This window comes from Drosophila erecta, unplaced genomic scaffold (genome assembly GCF_003286155.1).
Source record: "Drosophila erecta strain 14021-0224.00,06,07 unplaced genomic scaffold, DereRS2 tig00000021-arrow-pilon, whole genome shotgun sequence".
In the NCBI taxonomy this organism is placed as follows: Eukaryota; Metazoa; Arthropoda; class Insecta; order Diptera; family Drosophilidae; genus Drosophila; species Drosophila erecta.
Genome location: NW_020825198.1, coordinates 306,151 through 331,520, shown reverse-complemented (window position 1 = coordinate 331,520; position 25,370 = coordinate 306,151). Strand labels below are relative to the sequence as shown.

The 25,370-nt window shown below is 36.7% G+C and overlaps 2 protein-coding genes across 9 annotated transcripts; both read left to right on the top strand.

Moving 5' to 3' along the window:
* The first annotated feature begins 18,074 nt into the window (after window positions 1-18,074).
* LOC6545425 (GA-binding protein subunit beta-1) lies at window positions 18,075-20,928 on the top strand. 8 transcript variants are annotated; one of them, XM_026977640.1, is made up of 9 exons: window positions 18,075-18,127; window positions 18,184-18,330; window positions 18,392-18,745; window positions 18,799-19,011; window positions 19,127-19,147; window positions 19,351-19,845; window positions 19,904-19,998; window positions 20,058-20,130; window positions 20,223-20,910. In XM_026977640.1, exons 2-9 carry the CDS (start codon window positions 18,235-18,237, stop codon window positions 20,682-20,684), a joined length of 1,809 nt encoding a protein of 602 aa, XP_026833441.1. In that variant the 5' UTR covers window positions 18,075-18,127; window positions 18,184-18,234; the 3' UTR covers window positions 20,685-20,910. The 8 variants fall into 8 exon arrangements, with proteins under 8 accessions (XP_026833441.1, XP_026833447.1, XP_026833446.1 ...); XM_026977646.1 differs by having other exon boundaries at window positions 18,076-18,330; window positions 19,351-19,468; window positions 19,520-19,845; window positions 20,061-20,130; window positions 20,223-20,928; XM_026977645.1 differs by having other exon boundaries at window positions 18,076-18,330; window positions 19,351-19,468; window positions 19,520-19,845.
* Window positions 20,929-21,177: 249 nt separating this feature from the next.
* On the top strand, window positions 21,178-24,687 carry LOC6545472 (ATP-dependent RNA helicase DDX54). Its single transcript, XM_001970974.3, has 6 exons — window positions 21,178-21,267; window positions 21,325-21,874; window positions 21,930-22,684; window positions 22,756-23,031; window positions 23,099-24,012; window positions 24,551-24,687. Exons 1-5 carry the CDS (start codon window positions 21,265-21,267, stop codon window positions 23,996-23,998), a joined length of 2,484 nt encoding a protein of 827 aa, XP_001971010.1. The 5' UTR covers window positions 21,178-21,264; the 3' UTR covers window positions 23,999-24,012; window positions 24,551-24,687.
* Window positions 24,688-25,370: the final 683 nt, after the last annotated feature.

Here is a 25,370-nt window from a genome sequence, read left to right as displayed (position 1 = left end):
TATATAACGTATATGTTAAATATTTTATAAAAACAAAAATAATTATAAACATATAAATTATAACTATTTGTAATGTGGTAAATTGTGGTAAATGATCGCAACTGATATCAATAATTTGAATAATTTTAAATTTTAGCTTCTAGCCAATTTTTGAATTTTTAATAGGGATAAAGTGGATGTACTCACCTGCGAACTTAACTCATAGGACTCTTACGCAATTCCCCTGCAAAAAAACATTAAATTTTAAAATTTTTGTTTTATTAAATAACACTAGGATGGGTAACAATTTTGAATACCAATCGATCTATTGTTAAAGAACATATCAGTCTTTGAATTATTATAAAAACTTGGCTTTTGGATATGGATACAAATTAGTAGTCAAAATTTTAAATAAGATAGAATGACTCGATGCCGTACGCCAAGACCACTTTTGTAGAGAATTGCACCAGAAACATTTAGAGGTATGCCACTTCAAAATCCGATTAAAATAAGTTGAGTTATGGAGGTTAGAGCTTCAGCCTTGGGACATTTTTTAATTTTTTTGAGTTTGTACAACATTATACATCAGAAAAATCACAAAAAAAAATTAAATTACAAAAATGTTTAAATTTGAATGCAAATTTTTAGAGAATTGTGCCAGAAATATTTAGAGGTATTCCACTTCAAAATCCGATAAATATAAGTTGAGTTATGGGGCTTAGAAATTCAGCCTTGGGACATTTTTTAATTTTTTTTAATTTGTACAAAATCATCAAGAAAATGGCAAAAAAATTAAAATAAAATAAATTTCTAAATTTGAATGCAGACTTTTAGATAATTGCACCAGAAACATTTAGAGGTATTCAACTTCAAAATCCGATTAAGATAAGTTGAGTTATGGGGTGTAGAACTTCAGCCTTGGGACATACCTTAATTTTCTTGAATTTCTACAACATCGTACATCAGAAAAATGACAAAAAAATTAAATTAAAAAAATTTTTTAAACTTTAATGCAGACTTTTAGAGAATTGCACCAGAAACATTTAGAGGTATGCCACTTTAAAATCCGATTAATATAAGTTGAGTTATGGATTTTAGAACTTCAGCCTTGGGGCACTTTTGAATTTGTACAACATCATAACATCAGGAAAATGACAAAAATATTGAAAAAAAATCTATTTCCAAATTTGAATGCAGATTTTTAGAGAATTGCTGCAGAAACATTTAGAGGTATGCCACTTCCAAATCCGATTAAGATTAGTTGAGTTATGGACTTTGGAACTTCAGTCTTGGGGCACTTTTGAATTTGTACATCAGAAAAATGACGTAAATATTGAAAAAAAATAAATTTCCAAATTTGAATGCAGATTTTTAGAGAATTGCTCCAGAAACATTTAGAGGTATGGCACTTTAAAATCCGATTAATATAAGTTTAGTTATGGACTTTAGAACTTCAGCCTTGGGGCACTTTTGAATTTGTACAACATCATAACATCAGGAAAATGACAAAAATATTGAAAAAAAATAAATTTCCAAATTTGAATGCAGATTTTTAGAGAATTGTTCCAGAAACATTTAGAGGTATGCCACTTTAAAATCCGATTAATATAAGTTGAGTTATGGACTTTAGAACTTCAGCCTTGGGGCACTTTTGAATTTGTACAACATCATAACATCAGGAAAATGACAAAAATATTAAAAAAAAATAAATTTCCAAATTTGAATGCAGATTTTTAGAGAATTGCTCCAGAAACATTTAGAGGTATGCCACTTTAAAATCCGATTAATATAAGTTGAGTTATGGACTTTAGAACTTCAGCCTTGGGGCACTTTTGAATTTGTACAACATCATAACATCAGAAAAATGACATAAATATTAAAAAAAAATAAATTTCCAAATTTGAATGCAGATTTTTAGAGAATTGCTCCAGAAACATTTAGAGGTATGCCACTTTAAAATCCGATTAATATAAGTTGAGTTATGGACTTTAGAACTTCAGCCTGGGGGCACTTTTGAATTTGTACAACATCATAACATCAGAAAAATGACGTAAATATTGAAAAAAAATAAATTTCCAAATTTGAATGCAGATTTTTAGAGAATTGCTCCAGAAACATTTAGAGGTATGGCACTTTAAAATCCGATTAATATAAGTTTAGTTATGGACTTTAGAACTTCAGCCTTGGGGCACTTTTGAATTTGTACAACATCATAACATCAGGAAAATGACAAAAATATTGAAAAAAAATAAATTTCCAAATTTGAATGCAGATTTTTAGAGAATTGTTCCAGAAACATTTAGAGGTATGCCACTTTAAAATCCGATTAATATAAGTTGAGTTATGGACTTTAGAACTTCAGCCTTGGGGCACTTTTGAATTTGTACAACATCATAACATCAGGAAAATGACAAAAATATTAAAAAAAAATAAATTTCCAAATTTGAATGCAGATTTTTAGAGAATTGCTCCAGAAACATTTAGAGGTATGCCACTTTAAAATCCGATTAATATAAGTTGAGTTATGGACTTTAGAACTTCAGCCTTGGGGCACTTTTGAATTTGTACAACATCATAACATCAGGAAAATGACAAAAATATTGAAAAAAAATCAATTTCCAAATTTGAATGCAGATTTTTAGAGAATTGCTGCAGAAACATTTAGAGGTATGCCACTTCCAAATCCGATTAAGATTAGTTGAGTTATGGAATTTGGAACTTCAGTCTTGGGGCACTTTTGAATTTGTACAACATCATAACATCAGAAAAATGACAAAAATATTGAAAAAAAATAAATTTCCAAATTTGAATGCAGATTTTTAGAGAATTGCTCCAGAAACATTTAGAGGTATGCCACTTTAAAATCCGATTAATATAAGTTGAGTTATGGACTTTAGAACTTCAGCCTCGGGGCACTTTTGAATTTGTACATCATAACATCAGGAAAATGACAAAAATATTGAAAAAAAATCAATTTCCAAATTTGAATGCAGAGTTTTAGAGAATTGCTGCAGAAACATTTAGAGATATGCCACTTCCAAATCCGATTAAGATTAGTTGAGTTATGGACTTGGAACATCAGTCTTGGGGCACTTTTGAATTTGTACATCAGAAAAATGACATAAATATTAAAAAAAAATAAATTTCCAAATTTGAATGCAGATTTTTAGAGAATTGCTCCAGAAACATTTAGAGGTATGCCACTTTAAAATCCGATTAATATAAGTTGAGTTATAGACTTTAGAACTTCAGCCTTGGGGCACTTTTGAATTTGTACAACATCATAACATCAGAAAAATGACAAAAATATTAAAAAAAAATAAATTTCCAAATTTGAATGCAGATTTTTAGAGAATTGCTCCAGAAACATTTAGAGGTATGCCACTTTAAAATCCGATTAATATAAGTTGAGTTATGGACTTTAGAACTTCAGCCTTGGGGCACTTTTGAATTTGTACAACATCATAACATCAGAAAAATGACATAAATATTAAAAAAAAATAAATTTCCAAATTTGAATGCAGATTTTTAGAGAATTGCTCCAGAAACATTTAGAGGTATGCCACTTTAAAATCCGATTAATATAAGTTGAGTTATGGACTTTAGAACTTCAGCCTGGGGGCACTTTTGAATTTGTACAACATCATAACATCAGAAAAATGACAAAAATATTGAAAAAAAATAAATTTCCAAATTTGAATGCAGATTTTTAGAGAATTGTTCCAGAAACATTTAGAGGTATGCCACTTTAAAATCCGATTAATATAAGTTGAGTTATGGACTTTAGAACTTCAGCCTTGGGGCACTTTTGAATTTGTACAACATCATAACATCAGGAAAATGACAAAAATATTAAAAAAAAATAAATTTCCAAATTTGAATGCAGATTTTTAGAGAATTGCTCCAGAAACATTTAGAGGTATGCCACTTTAAAATCCGATTAATATAAGTTGAGTTATGGACTTTAGAACTTCAGCCTTGGGGCACTTTTGAATTTGTACAACATCATAACATCAGGAAAATGACAAAAATATTGAAAAAAAATCAATTTCCAAATTTGAATGCAGATTTTTAGAGAATTGCTGCAGAAACATTTAGAGGTATGCCACTTCCAAATCCGATTAAGGTTAGTTGAGTTATGGAATTTGGAACTTCAGTCTTGGGGCACTTTTGAATTTGTACAACATCATAACATCAGAAAAATGACAAAAATATTGAAAAAAAATAAATTTCCAAATTTGAATGCAGATTTTTAGAGAATTGCTCCAGAAACATTTAGAGGTATGCCACTTTAAAATCCGATTAATATAAGTTGAGTTATGGACTTTAGAACTTCAGCCTCGGGGCACTTTTGAATTTGTACAACATCATAACATCAGGAAAATGACAAAAATATTAAAAAAAATTAATTTCCAAATTTGAATGCAGATTTTTAGAGAATTGCTCCAGAAACATTTAGAGGTATGCCACTTTAAAATCCGATTAATATAAGTTGAGTTATGGACTTTAGAACTTCAGCCTCGGGGCACTTTTGAATTTGTACAACATCATAACATCAGGAAAATGACATAAATATTGAAAAAAAATCAATTTCCAAATTTGAATGCAGAGTTTTAGAGAATTGCTGCAGAAACATTTAGAGATATGCCACTTCCAAATCCGATTAAGATTAGTTGAGTTATGGACTTTAGAACTTCAGCCTTGGGGCACTTTTGAATTTGTACAACATCATAACATCAGGAAAATGACAAAAATATTGAAAAAAAATAAATTTCCAAATTTGAATGCAGATTTTTAGAGAATTGCTCCAGAAACATTTAGAGGTATGCCACTTTAAAATCCGATTAATATAAGTTGAGTTATGGACTTTAGAACTTCAGCCTCGGGGCACTTTTGAATTTGTACAACATCATAACATCAGGAAAATGACAAAAATATTGAAAAAAAAAATAAATTTCCAAATTTGAATGCAGATCTTAAGAGAATTGCTCCAGAAACATTTAGAGGTATGCCACTTTAAAATCCGATTAATATAAGTTGAGTTATGGACTTTAGAACTTCAGCCTTGGGGCACTTTTGAATTTGTACATCATAACATCAGAAAAATGACAAAAATATTGAAAAAAAATAAATTTCCAAATTTGAATGCAGATTTTTAGAGAATTGCTCCAAAAACATTTAGAGGTATGCCACTTTAAAATCCGATTAATATAAGTTGAGTTATGGACTTTAGAACTTCAGCCTTGGGGCACTTTTGAATTTGTACAACATCATAACATCAGGAAAATGACAAAAATATTAAAAAAAAATAAATTTCCAAATTTGAATGCAGATTTTTAGAGAATTGCTCTAGAAACATTTAGAGGTATGCCACTTTAAAATCCGATTAATATAAGTTGAGTTATGGACTTTAGAACTTCAGCCTTGGGGCACTTTTGAATTTGTACAACATCATAACATCAGAAAAATGACATAAATATTAAAAAAAAATAAATTTCCAAATTTTAATGCAGATTTTTAGAGAATTGCTCCAGAAACATTTAGAGGTATGCCACTTTAAAATCCGATTAATATAAGTTGAGTTATGGACTTTAGAACTTCAGCCTTGGGGCACTTTTGAATTTGTACAACATCATAACATCAGGAAAATGACAAAAATATTGAAAAAAAATAAATTTCCAAATTTGAATGCAGATTTTTAGAGAATTGCTCCAGAAACATTTAGAGGTATGCCACTTTAAAATCCGATTAATATAAGTTGAGTTATGGACTTTAGAACTTCAGCCTCGGGGCACTTTTGAATTTGTACAACATCATAACATCAGGAAAATGACAAAAATATTGAAAAAAAAATAAATTTCCAAATTTGAATGCAGATCTTAAGAGAATTGCTCCAGAAACATTTAGAGGTATGCCACTTTAAAATCCGATTAATATAAGTTGAGTTATGGACTTTAGAACTTCAGCCTTGGGGCACTTTTGAATTTGTACATCATAACATCAGAAAAATGACAAAAATATTGAAAAAAAATAAATTTCCAAATTTGAATGCAGATTTTTAGAGAATTGCTCCAAAAACATTTAGAGGTATGCCACTTTAAAATCCGATTAATATAAGTTGAGTTATGGACTTTAGAACTTCAGCCTTGGGGCACTTTTGAATTTGTACAACATCATAACATCAGGAAAATGACAAAAATATTAAAAAAAAATAAATTTCCAAATTTGAATGCAGATTTTTAGAGAATTGCTCTAGAAACATTTAGAGGTATGCCACTTTAAAATCCGATTAATATAAGTTGAGTTATGGACTTTAGAACTTCAGCCTTGGGGCACTTTTGAATTTGTACAACATCATAACATCAGAAAAATGACATAAATATTAAAAAAAAATAAATTTCCAAATTTGAATGCAGATTTTTAGAGAATTGCTCCAGAAACATTTAGAGGTATGCCACTTTAAAATCCGATTAATATAAGTTGAGTTATGGACTTTAGAACTTCAGCCTTGGGGCACTTTTGAATTTGTACAACATCATAACATCAGGAAAATGACAAAAATATTGAAAAAAAATAAATTTCCAAATTTGAATGCAGATTTTTAGAGAATTGCTCCAGAAACATTTAGAGGTATGCCACTTTAAAATCCGATTAATATAAGTTGAGTTATGGACTTTAGAACTTCAGCCTCGGGGCACTTTTGAATTTGTACAACATCATAACATCAGGAAAATGACAAAAATATTGAAAAAAAAATAAATTTCCAAATTTGAATGCAGATCTTAAGAGAATTGCTCCAGAAACATTTAGAGGTATGCCACTTTAAAATCCGATTAATATAAGTTGAGTTATGGACTTTAGAACTTCAGCCTTGGGGCACTTTTGAATTTGTACATCATAACATCAGAAAAATGACAAAAATATTGAAAAAAAATAAATTTCCAAATTTGAATACAGATTTTTAGAGAATTGCTCCAGAAACATTTAGAGGTATGCCACTTTAAAATCCGATTAATATAAGTTGAGTTATGGACTTTAGAACTTCAGCCTTGGGGCACTTTTGAATTTGTACAACATCATAACATCAGGAAAATGACAAAAATATTAAAAAAAAATAAATTTCCAAATTTGAATGCAGATTTTTAGAGAATTGCTCCAGAAACATTTAGAGGTATGCCACTTTAAAATCCGATTAATATAAGTTGAGTTATGGACTTTAGAACTTCAGCCTCGGGGCACTTTTGAATATGTACAACATCATAACATCAGGAAAATGACAAAAATATTGAAAAAAAATAAATTTCCAAATTTGAATGCAGATTTTAAGAGAATTGCTCCAGAAACATTTAGAGGTATGCCACTTTAAAATCCGATTAATATAAGTTGAGTTATGGACTTTAGAACTTCAGCCTTGGGACACTTTTGAATTTGTACAACATCATAACATCAGAAAAATGACATAAATATTAAAAAAAAATAAATTTCCAAATTTGAATGCAGATTTTTAGAGAATTGCTCCAGAAACATTTAGAGGTATGCCACTTTAAAATCCGATTAATATAAGTTGAGTTATGGACTTTAGAACTTCAGCCTCGGGGCACTTTTGAATTTGTACAACATCATAACACCAGGAAAATGACAAAAATATTAAAAAAAATTAATTTCCAAATTTGAATGCAGATTTTTAGAGAATTGCTGCAGAAACATTTAGAGGTATGCCACTTCCAAATCCGATTAATATAAGTTGAGTTATGGACTTTAGAACTTCAGCCTCGGGGCACTTTTGAATATGTACAACATCATAACATCAGGAAAATGACAAAAATATTGAAAAAAAATAAATTTCCAAATTTGAATGCAGATTTTAAGAGAATTGCTCCAGAAACATTTAGAGGTATGCCACTTTAAAATCCGATTAATATAAGTTGAGTTATGGACTTTAGAACTTCAGCCTTGGGACACTTTTGAATTTGTACAACATCATAACATCAGAAAAATGACATAAATATTAAAAAAAAATAAATTTCCAAATTTGAATGCAGATTTTTAGAGAATTGCTCCAGAAACATTTAGAGGTATGCCACTTTAAAATCCGATTAATATAAGTTGAGTTATGGACTTTAGAACTTCAGCCTTGGGGCACTTTTGAATTTGTACAACATCATAACATCAGGAAAATGACAAAAATATTGAAAAAAAATCAATTTCCAAATTTGAATGCAGATTTTTAGAGAATTGCTCCAGAAACATTTAGAGGTATGCCACTTTAAAATCCGATTAATATAAGTTGAGTTATGGACTTTAGAACTTCAGCCTTGGGGCACTTTTGAATTTGTACATCATAACATCAGAAAAATGACAAAAATATTGAAAAAAAATAAATTTCCAAATTTGAATGCAGATTTTTAGAGAATTGATCCAGAAACATTTAGAGGTATGCCACTTTAAAATCCGATTAATATAAGTTGAGTTATGGACTTTAGAACTTCAGCCTTGGGGCACTTTTGAATTTGTACACCATCATAACATCAGAAAAATTACAAAAATATTAAAAAAAAATAAATTTCCAAATTTGAATGCAGATTTTTAGAGAATTGCTCCAGAAACATTTAGAGGTATGCCACTTTAAAATCCGATTAATATAAGTTGAGTTATGGACTTTAGAACTTCAGCCTCGGGGCACTTTTGAATTTGTACAACATCATAACTTCAGGAAAATGACAAAAATATTAAAAAAAATTAATTTCCAAATTTGAATGCAGATTTTTAGAGAATTGCTCCAGAAACATTTGGAGGTATGCCACTTTAAAATCCGATTAATATAAGTTGAGTTATGGACTTTAGAACTTCAGCCTTGGGGCAATTTTGAATTTGTACAACATCATAACATCAGAAAAATGACAAAAATATTGAAAAAAAATAAATTTCCAAATTTGAATGCAGATTTTTAGAGAATTGCTCCAGAAACATTTAGAGGTATGCCACTTTAAAATCCGAATAATATAAGTTGAGTTATGGACTTTAGAACTTCAGCCTCGGGGCACTTTTGAATTTGTACAACATCATAACATCAGGAAAATGACAAAAATATTGAAAAAAAATCAATTTCCAAATTTGAATGCAGAGTTTTAGAGAATTGCTGCAGAAACATTTAGAGGTATGCCACTTCCAAATCCGATTAATATAAGTTGAGTTATGGACTTTGGAACTTCAGTCTTGGGGCACTTTTGAATTTGTACATCAGAAAAATGACATAAATATTAAAAAAAAATAAATTTCCAAATTTGAATGCAGATTTTTAGAGAATTGCTCCAGAAACATTTAGAGGTATGCCACTTTAAAATCCGCTTAATATAAGTTGAGTTATGGACTTTCGAACTTCAGTCTTGGGGCACTTTTGAATTTGTACATCAGAAAAATGACATAAATAATAAAAAAAAATAAATTTCCAAATTTGAATGCAGATTTTTAGAGAATTGCTCCAGAAACATTTAGAGGTATGCCACTTTAAAATCCGCTTAATATAAGTTGAGTTATGGACTTTGGAACTTCAGTCTTGGGGCACTTTTGAATTTGTACATCAGAAAAATGACATAAATATTGAAAAAAAATAAATTTCCAAATTTGAATGCAGATTTTTAGAGAATTGCTCCAGAAACATTTAGAGGTATGCCACTTTAAAATCCGATTAATATAAGTTGAGTTATGGACTTTAGAACTTCAGCCTTGGGGCACTTTTGAATTTGTACAACATCATAACATCAGAAAAATGACATATATATTAAAAAAAAATAAATTTCCAAATTTGAATGCAGATTTTTAGAGAATTGCTCCAGAAACATTTAGAGGTATGCCACTTTAAAATCCGATTAATATAAGTTGAGTTATGGACTTTAGAACTTCAGCCTTGGGGCACTTTTGAATTTGTACAACATCATAACATCAGGAAAATGACAAAAATATTGAAAAAAAATCAATTTCCAAATTTGAATGCAGATTTTTAGAGAATTGCTCCAGAAACATTTAGAGGTATGCCACTTTAAAATCCGATTAATATAAGTTGAGTTATGGACTTTAGAACTTCAGCCTTGGGGCACTTTTGAATTTGTACAACATCATAACATCAGAAAAATGACAAAAATATTGAAAAAAAATAAATTTCCAAATTTGAATGCAGATTTTTAGAGAATTGCTCCAGAAACATTTAGAGGTATGCCACTTTAAAATCCGATTAATATAAGTTGAGTTATGGACTTTAGAACTTCAGCCTTGGGGCACTTTTGAATTTGTACAACATCATAACATCAGGAAAATGACAAAAATATTGAAAAAAAATAAATTTCCAAATTTGAATGCAGATTTTTAGAGAATTGCTCCAGATACATTTAGAGGTATTCCACTTTAAAATCCGATTAATATAAGTTGAGTTATGGACTTTAGAACTTCAGCCTTGGGGCACTTTTGAATTTGTACAACATCATAACATCAGAAAAATGACAAAAATATTGAAAAAAAATAAATTTCCAAATTTGAATGCAGATTTTTAGAGAATTGCTCCAGAAACATTTAGAGGTATGCCACTTTAAAATCCGATTAATATAAGTTGAGTTATGGACTTTAGAACTTCAGCCTCGGGGCACTTTTGAATTTGTACAACATCATAACATCAGGAAAATGACAAAAATATTGAAAAAAAATCAATTTCCAAATTTGAATGCAGAGTTTTAGAGAATTGCTGCAGAAACATTTAGAGGTATGCCACTTCCAAATCCGATTAAGATTAGTTGAGTTATGGACTTTGGAACATCAGTCTTGGGGCACTTTTGAATTTGTACAACATCATAACATCAGAAAAATGACATAAATATTAAAAAAAAATAAATTTCCAAATTTGAATGCAGATTTTTAGAGAATTGCTCCAGAAACATTTAGAGGTATGCCACTTTAAAATCCGATTAATATAAGTTGAGTTATGGACTTTAGAACTTCAGCCTTGGGGCACTTTTGAATTTGTACAACATCATAACATCAGAAAAATGACAAAAATATTGAAAAAAAATAAATTTCCAAATTTGAATGCAGATTTTTAGAGAATTGCTCCAGAAACATTTAGAGGTATGCCACTTTAAAATCCGAATAATATAAGTTGAGTTATGGACTTTAGAACTTCAGCCTCGGGGCACTTTTGAATTTGTACAACATCATAACATCAGGAAAATGACAAAAATATTGAAAAAAAATCAATTTCCAAATTTGAATGCAGAGTTTTAGAGAATTGCTGCAGAAACATTTAGAGGTATGCCACTTCCAAATCCGATTAATATAAGTTGAGTTATGGACTTTGGAACGTCAGTCTTGGGGCACTTTTGAATTTGTACATCAGAAAAATGACATAAATATTAAAAAAAAATAAATTTCCAAATTTGAATGCAGATTTTTAGAGAATTGCTCCAGAAACATTTAGAGGTATGCCACTTTAAAATCCACTTAATATAAGTTGAGTTATGGACTTTCGAACTTCAGTCTTGGGGCACTTTTGAATTTGTACATCAGAAAAATGACATAAATATTGAAAAAAAATAAATTTCCAAATTTGAATGCAGATTTTTAGAGAATTGCTCCAGAAACATTTAGAGGTATGCCACTTTAAAATCCGATTAATATAAGTTGAGTTATGGACTTTAGAACTTAGGCCTTGGGGCACTTTTGAATTTGTACAACATCATAACATCAGAAAAATTACATATATATTAAAAAAAAATAAATTTCCAAATTTGAATGCAGATTTTTAGAGAATTGCTCCAGAAACATTTAGAGGTATGCCACTTTAAAATCCGATTAATATAAGTTGAGTTATGGACTTTGGAACTTCAGTCTTGGGACCCTGTTTAATTATTTTGAATTTGTACAACATCATAACATCAGAAAAATGACAAAAATATTGAAAAAAAAATAAATTTCCAAATTTGAATGCAGATTTTTAGAGAATTGCTCCAGAAACATTTAGAGGTATGCCACTTCAAAATCTGATTAAGATTAGTTGAGTTATGGACTTTGGAACTTCAGTCTTGAGACCCTGTTTAATTATTTTGAATTTGTACAACATCATAACATCAGGAAAATGACAAAAATATTGAAAAAAAATAAATTTCCAAATTTGAATGCAGATTGTTAGAGAATTGCTCCAGAAACATTTAGAGGTATGCCACTTTAAAATCCGATTAATATAAGTTGAGTTATGGACTTTAGAACTTCAGCCTTGGGGCACTTTTGAATTTGTACAACATCATAACATCAGGAAAATGACAAAAATATTGAAAAAAAATAAATTTCTAAATTTGAATGCAGACTTTTAGATAATTGCACCAGAAACATTTAGAGGTATGCCACTTCAAAATCCGATAAAGATAAGTTGAGTTATGGGGTTTAGAAATTCAGCCTTAGGACATTTTTTAATTTTTTTGAATTTGTACAACTTTATTACATGAAGAAAATGGCAAAACAAATTTACAAAAAATAAATTTCTAAATTTGAATGCAAACTTTTAGAGAATTGCATCAGAAACTTTGGGTCAAAATTTCAATTTTTGGCTAAAATTCCAGCATCCTTGTCTACAGATTATGATCGCCTGGTGCCACGAATCACAAAATTTGCCGTAATTCGAACTAAATTAGGGTCAAAATTTAAATTTTTGGCTAAAAATAGGGTGGCAAATGAGAGTTTTTCCGATTGGCAATACCAGGCGAACAGAAACTGTCGGAGGTGACCCAACGATCAAATATATAGATATTTCCAGCATCCTTGTCTACAGATTATGATCGCCTGGTGCCACGGATCACAAAATTTGCCGCAATTCAAACTAAATTTGAGTCAAAATTTCAATTTTTGGCTTAAAATAGGGTGGCAAATGAGAGTTTTTCCGTTTTGCAATACCAGGCGAACAGAAACTGTCGGAGGCGACCAAACGATCAAATATATAGATATTTCCAGCATCCTTGTCTACAGATTATGATCGCCTGGTGCCACGGATCACAAAATTTGCCGCAATTCAAACTAAATTAGGGTCAAAATTTAAATTTTTGGCTAAAAATAGGGTGGCAAATGAGAGTTTTTTCCGATTGGCAGTACCAGGCGAACAGAAACTGTCGGAGGTGACCCAACGATCAGATGTATCCAACATCCTTGTGCTACAGATTATGATCGCCTGGTGCCACAGATCTGGAAATTTGCCGTAATTCGAACTAAATTTGAGTCAAAATTTCAATTTTTGGCTTAAAATAGGGTGGCAAATGAGAGTTTTTCTGTTTCGCAGTACCAGGCGAACAGAAACTGTCGGAGGTGACCCAACGATCAAATATATAAATATTTCCAGCATCCTTGTCTACAGACAAGATTATGATCGCCTGGTGCCACAGATCTGGAAATTTGCCGTAATTCGAACTAAATTTGAGTCAAAATTTCAATTTTTGGCTTAAAATAGGGTGGCAAATGAGAGTTTTTCCGTTTTGCAATACCAGGCGAACAGAAACTGTCGGAGGCGACCAAACGATCAAATATATAGATATTTCCAGCATCCTTGTCTACAGATTATGATCGCCTGGTGCCACGGATCACAAAATTTGCCGCAATTCAAACTAAATTAGGGTCAAAATTTCAATTTTTGGCTAAAAATAGGGTGGCAAATGAGAGTTTTTCCGTTTTGCAGTACCAGGCGAACTGAAACTGTCGGAGGTGACCCAACGATCAGATGTATCGAACATCCATGTGCTACAGATTATGATCGCCTGGTGCCACAGATCTGGAAATTTGCCGTAATTCGAACTAAATTTGAGTCAAAATTTAAATTTTTGGCTTAAAATAGGGTGGCAAATGAGAGTTTTTCTGTTTCGCAGTACCAGGCGAACAGAAACTGTCGGAGGTGACCCAACGATCAAATATATAAATATTTCCAGCATCCTTGTCTACAGATTATGATCGCCTGGTGCCACGAATCACAAAATTTGTCGTAATTCGAACTAAATTAGGGTCAAAATTTCAATTTTTGGCTAAAAATAGGGTGGTAAATAAGAGTCTTTCCGTTTCGCAGTACCAGGCGAACAGAAACTGTTGGAGGTGACCCAACGATCAAATATATAAATATTTCCAGCATCCTTGTCTACAGATTATGATCGCCTGGTGCCACGAATCTCAAAATTTGCCGTAATTCGAACTAAATTAGGGTCAAAATTTAAATTTTTGGCTAAAAATAGGGTGGCAAGTGAGAGTTTTTCCGATTGGCAGTACCAGGCGAACAGAAACTGTCGGAGGTGACCCAACGATCAGATGTATCCAACATCCTTGTGCTACAGATTATGATCGCCTGGTGCCACAGATCTGGAAATTTGCCGTAATTCGAACTAAATTTGAGTCAAAATTTCAATTTTGGCTAAAAATAGGGTGGCAAATGATAGTTTTTCCGTTTTGCAGTACCAGGCGAACAGAAACTGTCGGAGGTGACCCAACGATCAGATGTATCCAACATCCTTGTGCTACAGATTATGATCGCCTGGTGCCACAAATCTGAAAATTTGCGTTATTCGAACAAAATTTGGGTAAAAATTTCAACTTTTGCTAAAAATAGGGTGGCAAATCAGAATTTTTCCGTTTTGCAGTACCAGGCGAACAGAAACTGTTGGAGGTGACCCAACGATCAAATATATAAATATTTCCAGCATCCTTGTCTACAGATTATGATCGCCTGGTGCCACGAATCACAAAATTTGTCGTAATTCGAACTAAATTAGGGTCAAAATTTAAATTTTTGGCTAAAAATAGGGTGGCAAATGAGAGTTTTTCCGATTGGCAGTACCAGGCGAACAGAAACTGTCGGAGGTGACCCAACGATCAGATTTTGCCGTAATTCGAACTAAATTTCAGTCAAAATTTCAATTTTTGGCTTAAAATAGGGTGGCAGATGAGAGTTTTTCCGTTTTGCAATACCAGGCGAACAGAAACTGTCGGAGGCGACCAAACGATCAAATATATAGATATTTCCAGCATCCTTGTCTACAGATTATGATCGCCTGGTGCCACGGATCACAAAATTTGCCGCAATTCAAACTAAATTAGGGTCAAAATTTAAATTTTTGGCTAAAAATAGGGTGGCAAATGAGAGTTTTTTCCGATTGGCAGTACCAGGCGAACAGAAACTGTCGGAGGTGACCCAACGATCAGATGTATCCAACATCCTTGTGCTACAGATTATGATCGCCTGGTGCCACAGATCTGGAAATTTGCCGTAATTCGAACTAAATTTGAGTCAAAATTTCAATTTTGGCTAAAAATAGGGTGGCAAATGATAGTTTTTCCGTTTTGCAGTACCAGGCGAACTGAAACTGTCGGAGGTGACCCAACGATCAGATGTATCGAACATCCATGTGCTACAGATTATGATCGCCTGGTGCCACAAATCTGAAAATTTGCGTTATTCGAACAAAATTTGGGTAAAAATTTCAACTTTTGCTAAAAATAGGGTGGCAAATCAGAATTTTTCCGTTTTGCAGTACCAGGCGAACAGAAACTGTTGGAGGTGACCCAACGATCAAATATATAAATATTTCCAGCATCCTTGTCTACAGATTATGATCGCCTGGTGCCACGAATCACAAAATTTGCCGTAATTCGAACTAAATTAGGGTCAAAATTTAAATTTTTGGCTAAAAATAGGGTGGCAAATGAGAGTTTTTCCGATTGGCAGTACCAGGCGAACAGAAACTGTCGGAGGTGACCCAACGATCAGATTTTGCCGTAATTCGAACTAAATTTGAGTCAAAATTTCAATTTTTGGCTTAAAATAGGGTGGCAAATGAGAGTTTTTCCGTTTTGCAATACCAGGCGAACAGAAACTGTCGGAGGCGACCAAACGATCAAATATATAGATATTTCCAGCATCCTTGTCTACAGATTATGATCGCCTGGTGCCACGGATCACAAAATTTGCCGCAATTCAAACTAAATTTGGGTCAAAATTTCAACTTTTGGCTAAAAATAGGGTGGCAAATCAGAATTTTTCCGTTTTGCAGTACCAGGCGAACAGAAACTGTCGGAGGTGACCCAACGATCAAATATATAAATATTTCCAGCATCCTTGTCTACAGATTATGATCGCCTGGTGCCACGAATCACAAAATTTGCCGTAATTCGAACTAAATTAGGGTCAAAATTTAAATTTTTGGCTAAAAATAGGGTGGCAAATGAGAGTTTTTTCCGATTGGCAGTACCAGGCGAACAGAAACTGTCGGAGGTGACCCAACGATCAGATGTATCCAACATCCTTGTGCTACAGATTATGATCGCCTGGTGCCACAGATCTGGAAATTTGCCGTAATTCGTACTAAATTTGAGTCAAAATTTCAATTTTTGGCTTAAAATAGGGTGGCAAATGAGAGTTTTTCCGTTTTGCAATACCAGGCGAACAGAAACTGTCGGAGGCGACCCAACGATCAAATATATAGATATTTCCAGCATCCTTGTCTACAGATTATGATCGCCTGGTGCCACGGATCACAAAATTTGCCGCAATTCAAACTAAATTTGGGTCAAAATTTCAACTTTTGACTAAAAATAGGGTGGCAAATCAGAATTTTTCCGATTGGCAGTACCAGGCGAACAGAAACTGTCGGAGGTGACCCAACGATCAGATGTATCCAACATCCTTGTGCTACAGATTATGATCGCCTGGTGCCACGAATAACAAAATTTGCCGTAATTCGAACTAAATTAGGGTCAAAATTTAAATTTTTGGCTAAAAATAGGGTGGCAAATCAGAATTTTTCGTTTTGCAGTACCAGGCGAACAGAAACTGTCGGAGGTGACCCAACGATCAAATATATAAATATTTCCAACATCCTTGTGCTACAGATTATGATCGCCTGGTGCCACGAATCACAAAATTAGCCGTAATGCGAACTAAATTTGAGTCAAAATTTCAATTTTTGGCTTAAAATAGCTTAAACCGAGGGATCTCATTTCCCTATCTCATTTGACTAGAGCCAGCAGAAGCTGACCCTTATCATAAATTATTTGTTATCTGTGATTGTTTTGTTATTGTTAAAATTTTGTTAAATTGATAAAGCTAACTAGACTATAGTTAGCCGGCGCGCCCAAATGGGCTTAATCAATAGAGAAAAAGGACATATTATCTCAAAATGAAATATGTATTTTCAAACAAAATTGTTTGCCCACCCTTTAAAAATTGTTTTTATCGTTTGGCAGCCCTTATATATTATATTTTATTCGCCAATACTTTATATTTTCAAAGGAATTCGTTTGATTTTCGAAAATTTGTGGGTGGGAGTATGAAGAGCAAACAAACGATCACTACCACAAACTTGCCGACTACATATATAAATGGCAGAAAAAGGAAAGCAAAAAACGCCAACAGAAGAATATAAAGGATAAAAGCAGCTGGCTACAAACATGTACTTACCATTGCTTGTACGGAATATCTACGTTTGTTTTCCATCACATATTTTTTATTATTTGTGCTTTTTCGCTTCCTTTTTTTTCATATTTCCCTAATATTCACTGGGAATTTTATGCGTAGCACGCACACACACTTGCACTTCACACACATAGCCAAGGTAAAAAAGTAGGAAACCCCGAAAAACTGAACAAAAAGTGTTTTCTTTTCTTGTAGCCATACTCCACTTACGTGGGTGCTTTCTGCACGTGCATCACTGAATTCAATTAGACCGCTGCACATTTACTATTTTACCGTGCCACAAGATTAATTTTACTTTGCCCATAGCGCGCCGCAAGCTTCGTAACCGCCAACTGTAAATTCGATAAATATAAATTGTGACCCTTGCTTGGTTCGGACACAATCTAAAGGTAGAAATTATCGATACCTATTCCTCCCTTTTGGTATATACCAATAAATTCAGTTTCATTTACTTTCTCCTCTGCAGAGTTATTTTGTAAATGCCTTAAAGGATCTTGCTCTGATTATTGACATTTCTAGTGGAAATCTTAACATAATTAACAATTAATTAATTATAAACAATTGGTGAAACGAATACAATGACGAAAACCACGCCACAACAATTTCAACCGATAGGTGAGTTTAACGCCCTTTCTTAGTCTGGTCACACAGTGGAGATCTAAAAACGTAAACATTCATAATTAACAGGCATTCTTAGCTTTTGCTCAATAAACTTATTGCAGTAATGCCAATTATAGTCCTTCACCCGTCGCTGAAAGTGTTCGTCTGCTAAAATGCACAGTCACGGCGCCAGCAAAGTTGTTGCTACTCTCCGAGCGGATGGCCATGTCTACCCCATGGAAAACTCCAACCTGATGCACTACGAGATCGTAAGATTCGCGGTAACCCTGCTTTTAAGCGAAGCTAACCTAGCTAACGACTCCTTCATAGCGCACCGAAGGGGATGTCCAGCAAAAGAAGGGGAACCTGCTGGGGCCGGCCACATGTGTGGACCTGGGCAAACAGCTGCTCCAGTGCGCCAGAGACAGCGATGTGGCGGGGGTCAAGGCGGCACTAGCGCATGGAGCGCCCTTCGCTTCCGACTGGCTCGGTATGTCGGCACTTCACTTTGCCGCCATGAACAATCAGCTGGAGATTTGCGAAATCCTTCTGCAGGGCGGAATCAACATGGACGCAAAGACCAAGGTGGACCGAACGCCGCTGCACCTAGCCTGCTACTACGGCCACGAGCGAGTAGTCAGTTTGCTGCTAGCTCTAAAGTGCAGTGTCAACTCCCGCGACATGGTAAGAATATACGAAAGCTGTTTTATCAACAACTGCCCACATTTCCATTTCAGCTTCGCATGACCCCGCTGCACTGGGCGGTTGAGAAAAGACACAAGGGAATTGTGCGCCTGCTACTCAAGTGCCATGCAGATGTCGCCTTGGTTTCCAAATTCGGTAAGACGCCGATCGGACTTGCCGTGTACACGGAACAAGCTGATGTGCTGGCGGAGCTGGAAGCGGCACGGCAGGCGCAAGCCAGTAAAAAGTTTAACGAGGAATCGGAGGTGAGTACGGTGGCAGGATTCTGCTGAAGTCCGATATTTGTTACTTAATATGAGGTTTTACTTACGTTTTGTTTGGCTGTCCCTTATTTACCACGCTGCGCTTATTAAACTTCAGCAACAAACACATAAGACCAGAGTATGTACTTCCGACAACTTGTATTCGGTTGTCATAAATAATTTCTAACATTCCCAGTTTTGACCTGCAATCCTGAATTGTGAATGATAGGTTATTCCCTATTGATTCGCAGAACGAAAAATTACCACCCATAACTTAAATTCTCATCTTTGGACTGCTGATGCCACAAAATCAATGATAATTTATTTCCTATTGATTTGCAGAAGGAAACCAGTGAAGCTGTTAGCTCTATAATGGACGAGCCGGCAACAAATAAAAATATTGACGACCGAGAAATGTCGGTTGAAGAACGAATGGATGTCCTGGAAAAACTGCGAGGCCGTAAGTTACTCCATTCGATGATATCCAGGGAACACTCATTTTCCCATTCAGATGCAAACGTGCTGCGGAACACTGCGCTTAATATGCTAAAGACACACGGAATCGCAGACATGGTGCAGGACAACGATGACGAGGCCTCGAAGGAAATGCTGAACACTGCGTTGCAGAATGGCCGCCAACTTGTCCTCTCGGAAGGTGGACGCATGCTGCTACACGAAACCAAATCGGGCGTCAGCGGCAAGCAATCCATGAATGGAAATGGTCGGCCCTCGGTCGTAGCTCTCCGCACAAATGTTAATAACCCTCATCCCAAGATTCGCATGAATGTCATAAAGCAGAAGGATCTTTCTTCGCCGGCGGGGGTTGCCAAGAACAAGGTATACTTTTGATTGTTTTGTTTCGCTAACTCCTATAATGATAAATATTTGAGGGCAGAATATACGCATAATCTCGTTGACTGATTTTAAGAAACTCTACGGATCGGACAATCAGCAAAAGTCCCTACAGAAAATACCTGCATCGTTGGCAAGGTACGTTGGTTTAACATACTTTGCAGAAATATTATAGATCTTGACTTTACGACTCTCAGCAGCTCTGGAATGGTGCGGCAGCTTCCCGATGGCACAAAGCTAGTCAACATGCGCCAGTTGCAGGCTCGACAGGTAAGTCAACTTACCTGCTTATGGGATTTTTTAGGCCAGAACAAATTACAAAGAAACAACTTTAATGCTGCTCTCTATTCCCCTACATTTAGCTAAAGCTCCCTTCCCTGCAAAGACCTTTGGAGCCCACTTTGCTAGAAGAGTCGCACAGCCTAAACGAATCCGCGGTCCCATCTTCACTGCCTTCAAACCATCCTGCGTCCGGCAGTTCGCTTAGGGGACAAGTGGGCACCGTCCAGACAATACAGCTGCGACCTTCACTCTCGGCAGGATCCGGGCAATGTATAGTAAACAACGGGGCGGCACCAAGCAAGGCAATCATCAATGCGCCGAAGCAGGCGTCAACGAAGTCTCCGAACGTGATGCCGCTGCTCACTTCCTCTGAGATCTGTCGTCAGCTCCACGAGCTGCGGCGTCAGAACGAAGAACTGCGGCGGCGAGCAGACTCCTTTCAGCGGGAAAAGGAGGAAATGCTGAGGCGCATAGACCGACTGGAGCAGATGGTGCTGGTGCAGGAGTCGGAGGCGGACTTGGATTTTGGAGAGGACGTTTAGTTAGTGCTAAGATAGGTTTGATGTAAGTACGTTAAGGTATATTTAAGGTAGTTAGCCGATAAGTGCATTTGTATATCATTCAGTAAAATTACTATTTCATACCCTTTTTTATTGGTACCAAATTAACTTGATTACATAGAGAACTTCAACCAATTCGGATGTAGATACAAATATATTATCCTAAAAATTCATGTTTAATCCATTGTTTGGAAAAGAAGTTGCATTTATTTAATAAAATTTAATATTTTCATAAATTTGCAATTCGTTTAAAAACAATGTACATTTGAGCAAAATAGTGCAGTCATAAAAAGTTACTATTTTCTCAGAATAATATTTTATATATTTTCCAGCTTTGATCGAGTTTTCCTATGAAAGTTTTAGTTACCTTTATATGCGGGAATTCAAATATTAGTTACATTGTCAGTTTTGCACTGTCGTATTTTGAGGGGAGAACTAACTAGGCACATTGTGGCGTTAGTCAATTTTACGCATATCGGTGTTGCCTAGTTTGTGGAGTTATCGATAGTATGAAATAATCATCGATTTTGCACGTGTTTTGTTTATTCAAAACAAAAGAAATATGGTAAGAGAATTGTCTTCTATTCCTCAGCTTTCAATAAATCAAGGTATTTATTGGCAGCGTAAGAAGCAGGCGGATGAAATACCAGGGTTTCCTTCCCTGGACAACGATGGTGGCACCAGCGAACGGGGCGCTGACATTCTCAAGTCCAAGTCGAAGAAGAGCAAGAGTGGCGGATTCCAGTCGATGGGCCTGGGTTTCGAGCTGATAAAGGGCATCACCAAGCGGGGCTACAAGGTGCCCACCCCCATACAGCGAAAGACGATTCCCCTGATCCTGGAGGGACGCGATGTGGTGGCTATGGCCAAGACCGGCTCCGGCAAGACGGCCTGCTTTCTGATTCCCCTGTTCGAAAAGCTACAGAGGCGCGAGCCCACGAAGGGAGCCCGTGCCCTGATCCTGTCTCCAACGCGAGAGCTGGCTGTGCAGACGTACAAGTTCATCAAGGAGCTGGGCCGCTTTATGGAGCTGAAGAGCATTCTGGTGCTAGGTGGCGATTCCATGGACTCGCAGTTCTCGGCCATACATACGTGCCCGGATGTAATTGTCGCTACGCCTGGCCGTTTTCTCCACTTGTGTGTAGAAATGGACCTGAAGCTCAATTCCATAGGTGAGTTGATAATTCCGGAGCCTAAGAGCAGGAAATAATTTGGTTGTTTACCTAGAGTACGTGGTGTTTGATGAAGCCGATCGACTATTTGAGATGGGCTTCGGCGAGCAGCTGAACGAAACGCTGCACAGATTGCCGTCCTCCCGGCAGACGGTCATGTTTTCGGCCACGCTGCCAAAACTGCTAGTGGAGTTTGCCCGTGCCGGACTGAACGACCCAGTCCTCATTCGTTTAGACGTCGAGTCCAAGCTGCCGGATGCATTGGCTCTAAAGTTCCTTTACTGTCGACCAGACGATCGCTACACAGCACTTGTGGTTCTCCTCAAATATGTAATTCCGGTGCAGTCGCAAACCGTGGTGTTCGCCGGCACGCAGCACCATGTGGAACTCATTTCGTACATACTTACTGAGGCTGGAATCTCCAACTCGTCAGTCTACTCAAGCCTGGACCCTGCTGCTCGCAAAATCAACACCGCTAAATTTGTGAACAAGAAGGTGTCCGTGTTGATCGTCACGGACGTGGCCGCGCGTGGTATTGACATTCCCAGTCTAGACTTTGTGGTGAACCTGCATTTTCCGGGTAAACCGAAACTGTTTGTGCACCGGGTAGGTCGTTGCGCTCGCGCTGGTCGCACAGGAACCGCATACTCCATTGTATCCACAGACGACACGGCACATCTACTGGATCTGCACTTGTTCTTGAACAGACCCTTTAATATACACGACAACTCGGCATTGGGAACCATTCCGCAGGATTTGCTCGAGGAAGAGCACCTCACAGTGACAGATATCAAGAAAAGCCACCACATTGTAAGTTTGAATTGTAATGCACTGCAGAGTTTGAGTTCTAATGACATGCAAAATAATACGTATTTCTGCAGGCCGGAGTTTTGCGCACCAGCGAAAACGCTTACAAAAAATACTTGAGTTCCCGGCCAGTAGCCTCCACGGATGCAAATGCGCGCGTAAAGAAAATAAAATTCTTTGCGCTTAAGCCGTTGGAGGATTTCTTCATAGCTGCCCCGGTTCTCGCCCAGGCGGCTCAAGCTAGTGGACAATCAACAGAGTCGCAGGCAGAAGTGTCTGCAACAGAGCGCAAGTTGCAGGAGCAAAAGCACGATATACTGGTCAAGATGCGTAGTTTCCGTCCTGGGGGTGTAAGTTGTTTATCAACAGTTTGCGATCAAATTTCCGCTCTCCTATAAGTAATTGTGCCCTTTTCAGACCGTTTTTGAACTTAACACCACGCAGAAATCGACGCAGTTTATCGTTATGAAGGAAAAACGAATGCAGCATGCGGAAGTAATTAGCAAGTTTAGGCAGCAGCGCGCCGAAGAGGACATCGACGAGGAAAAGAAAACGATCGAGGCGCTAAACCCGAGCTCAGGCAGAATGCCTACCGCCGACGAGGAAGCTATTAGTAGTACGTTCAATAAAGTCGTTGCGCCCAAGAGGCTCCAAAACATGGACGCCCTTTACAAGGATAAGCCAAAGAAGAAAAAGCGAAAGATAAACAGCAAGGACGAGGATCACTATGTGCCGTACCAGTCGGCAGACAAGCACACAGAGGATGGCCTGGCCATCAACAAATTTGAGCGGCAGGCGCAGAATGCCGAGTTTTCGGTGTCGGACCGCAACTCATCCCAGGACGTGAAGCACAAGCCTGGCCTTAAGAAGTGGGATCGAATTAAGAAAAAAATGGTTTCTGTACAGGATCCGCGAGCCAACAAAATTCGGACCGAGTCCGGTGCATGGATTCCCGCCTCCTTTAAGACAGGTCGCTATGCCGAGTGGAAGGAGAAGTCCAAGATCGAGGACCAGCTGCAGCGCGAAAATGCAGGCAGTGATGACGAGAACGCCAAGCCGTTGAGCCATGCCCAGCGCTACCCAGTCAGTCGTCATGCACGGCACAACTTAAAACTAGAACTTAAGAAACGGCTGACCGGAAACGACAAGGAGATGCGCCGCCCCGAGCAAATCGTCAAGTCTCGGATGCGACTGGAGTTCATTAAGAAGCGCAACGAAGAGAACGCGGAGAAGAAGAGCGAAAATCGCAAGCGCAGCATGCGGAAAACTCAGCGCCCTAAAGCTCAATCAACTGGTGGCTCAAGGAAAAGGAAGTAGTAGTTTCTACACAGGTAAGCACACGTTTACATGTTTTACAATGTTTTTTCTTTAGTGTGGACACTCAAATCAAGTGTTGCCAACCAAAGCGGCAATGACCCCAGCCAATTGTTAAGTCAAAAGTGAAACGTGCTGTTTAGTTGTCCTACCCAAGTCCTCCTCTCAAACGTGACCCAAATAGAACAGGGCGAAGTATGTGCGTGCCGCGAGATGTGTCACACACAGGGTGTGTTCATCCTGCGCAGGTCAGGCGAGGGTAGGCTCCGGCTCGGATTCGGGTGCGCCTGTCTGATGACACGCATATCCTGTGCGTGCCCCCCACTCTTTGCCTGTTCTTTGCCTGCGCCCACCAAGAGGAAAAAGAAACAGCTGCCAGCACTTAGTCATCTCGTTCTCGGTTTGTGTTTACAGATCTTCTCTCAACGGCATCGTGCCTGCATCAATTACAATATCGGTTCCTTGCTACTTTTAATATAAATAAATGTACATAATCGAAATTGAATTGCGTAGGCCAGTATATCCGCGACTGATTTGTTCATTTTCAATCCACAGAAACATTGGGACCGTTCAGCCAACCGGCGCATGGGTAGTGTTCTGACAAGTCGCCTTCCCAAAAGGAAACACTCCCCATATTTGTTTACTGGATGTAGAGTGTTTTTATAATAGTACACAATAAACGATGAACTTCATTTTTTAGACCTGGGTGTGGCGACATGAGAGCTGGGAAGCCACCAGAAATGCAGCTGCAATGACATCAAATCATTTAGCACCAAATCGAACTCAACCGAACCAAGGAAACCTCCCATTTCGCTGGGTTCGTGTTTTCCAAAAATACTTTGAGAGCGCATATGGTTCCATTTACCACCGCGCGATTCCCCCTGGACCAGTTCGCACTCTCCCAGTCGCAGTCGATTTAACTAGTGGTAGAAGCCACATGCCACACGCCACATGCCACATGCGCATGGGACAGGATCACCCATACGCCTACAGCTACTGCTCACTCATTCTGCTGTTGTGGGGTGCTCAGAATAGGCCCAAATTGTATTCCATGCGTCACGAGATGTTTCTAAGTACTTGCTAGGACCATTTCCCGGAGGCACTTACGGAATATGTTTCTCGAAATCCGCATGGAGACCAGGGTTTCTTTGGTGTCACTGAAATCTGATTTCAGAAAATTCGGTTGGAATTTTGTACATTAATAGAGATATCCGTTGCGCCCAGATACAAATGCATATGGGTATAAAAAAGATAGTTGTCTTGCAATACAATTATGGCAAGATACATTGAGTTTCCAATGTATATGGCGGACTTAAGGGAAATGAGATGGAAAAGCAAACCCGAGCTGTCCGTCCGCATCGCAGCCAAACATTTT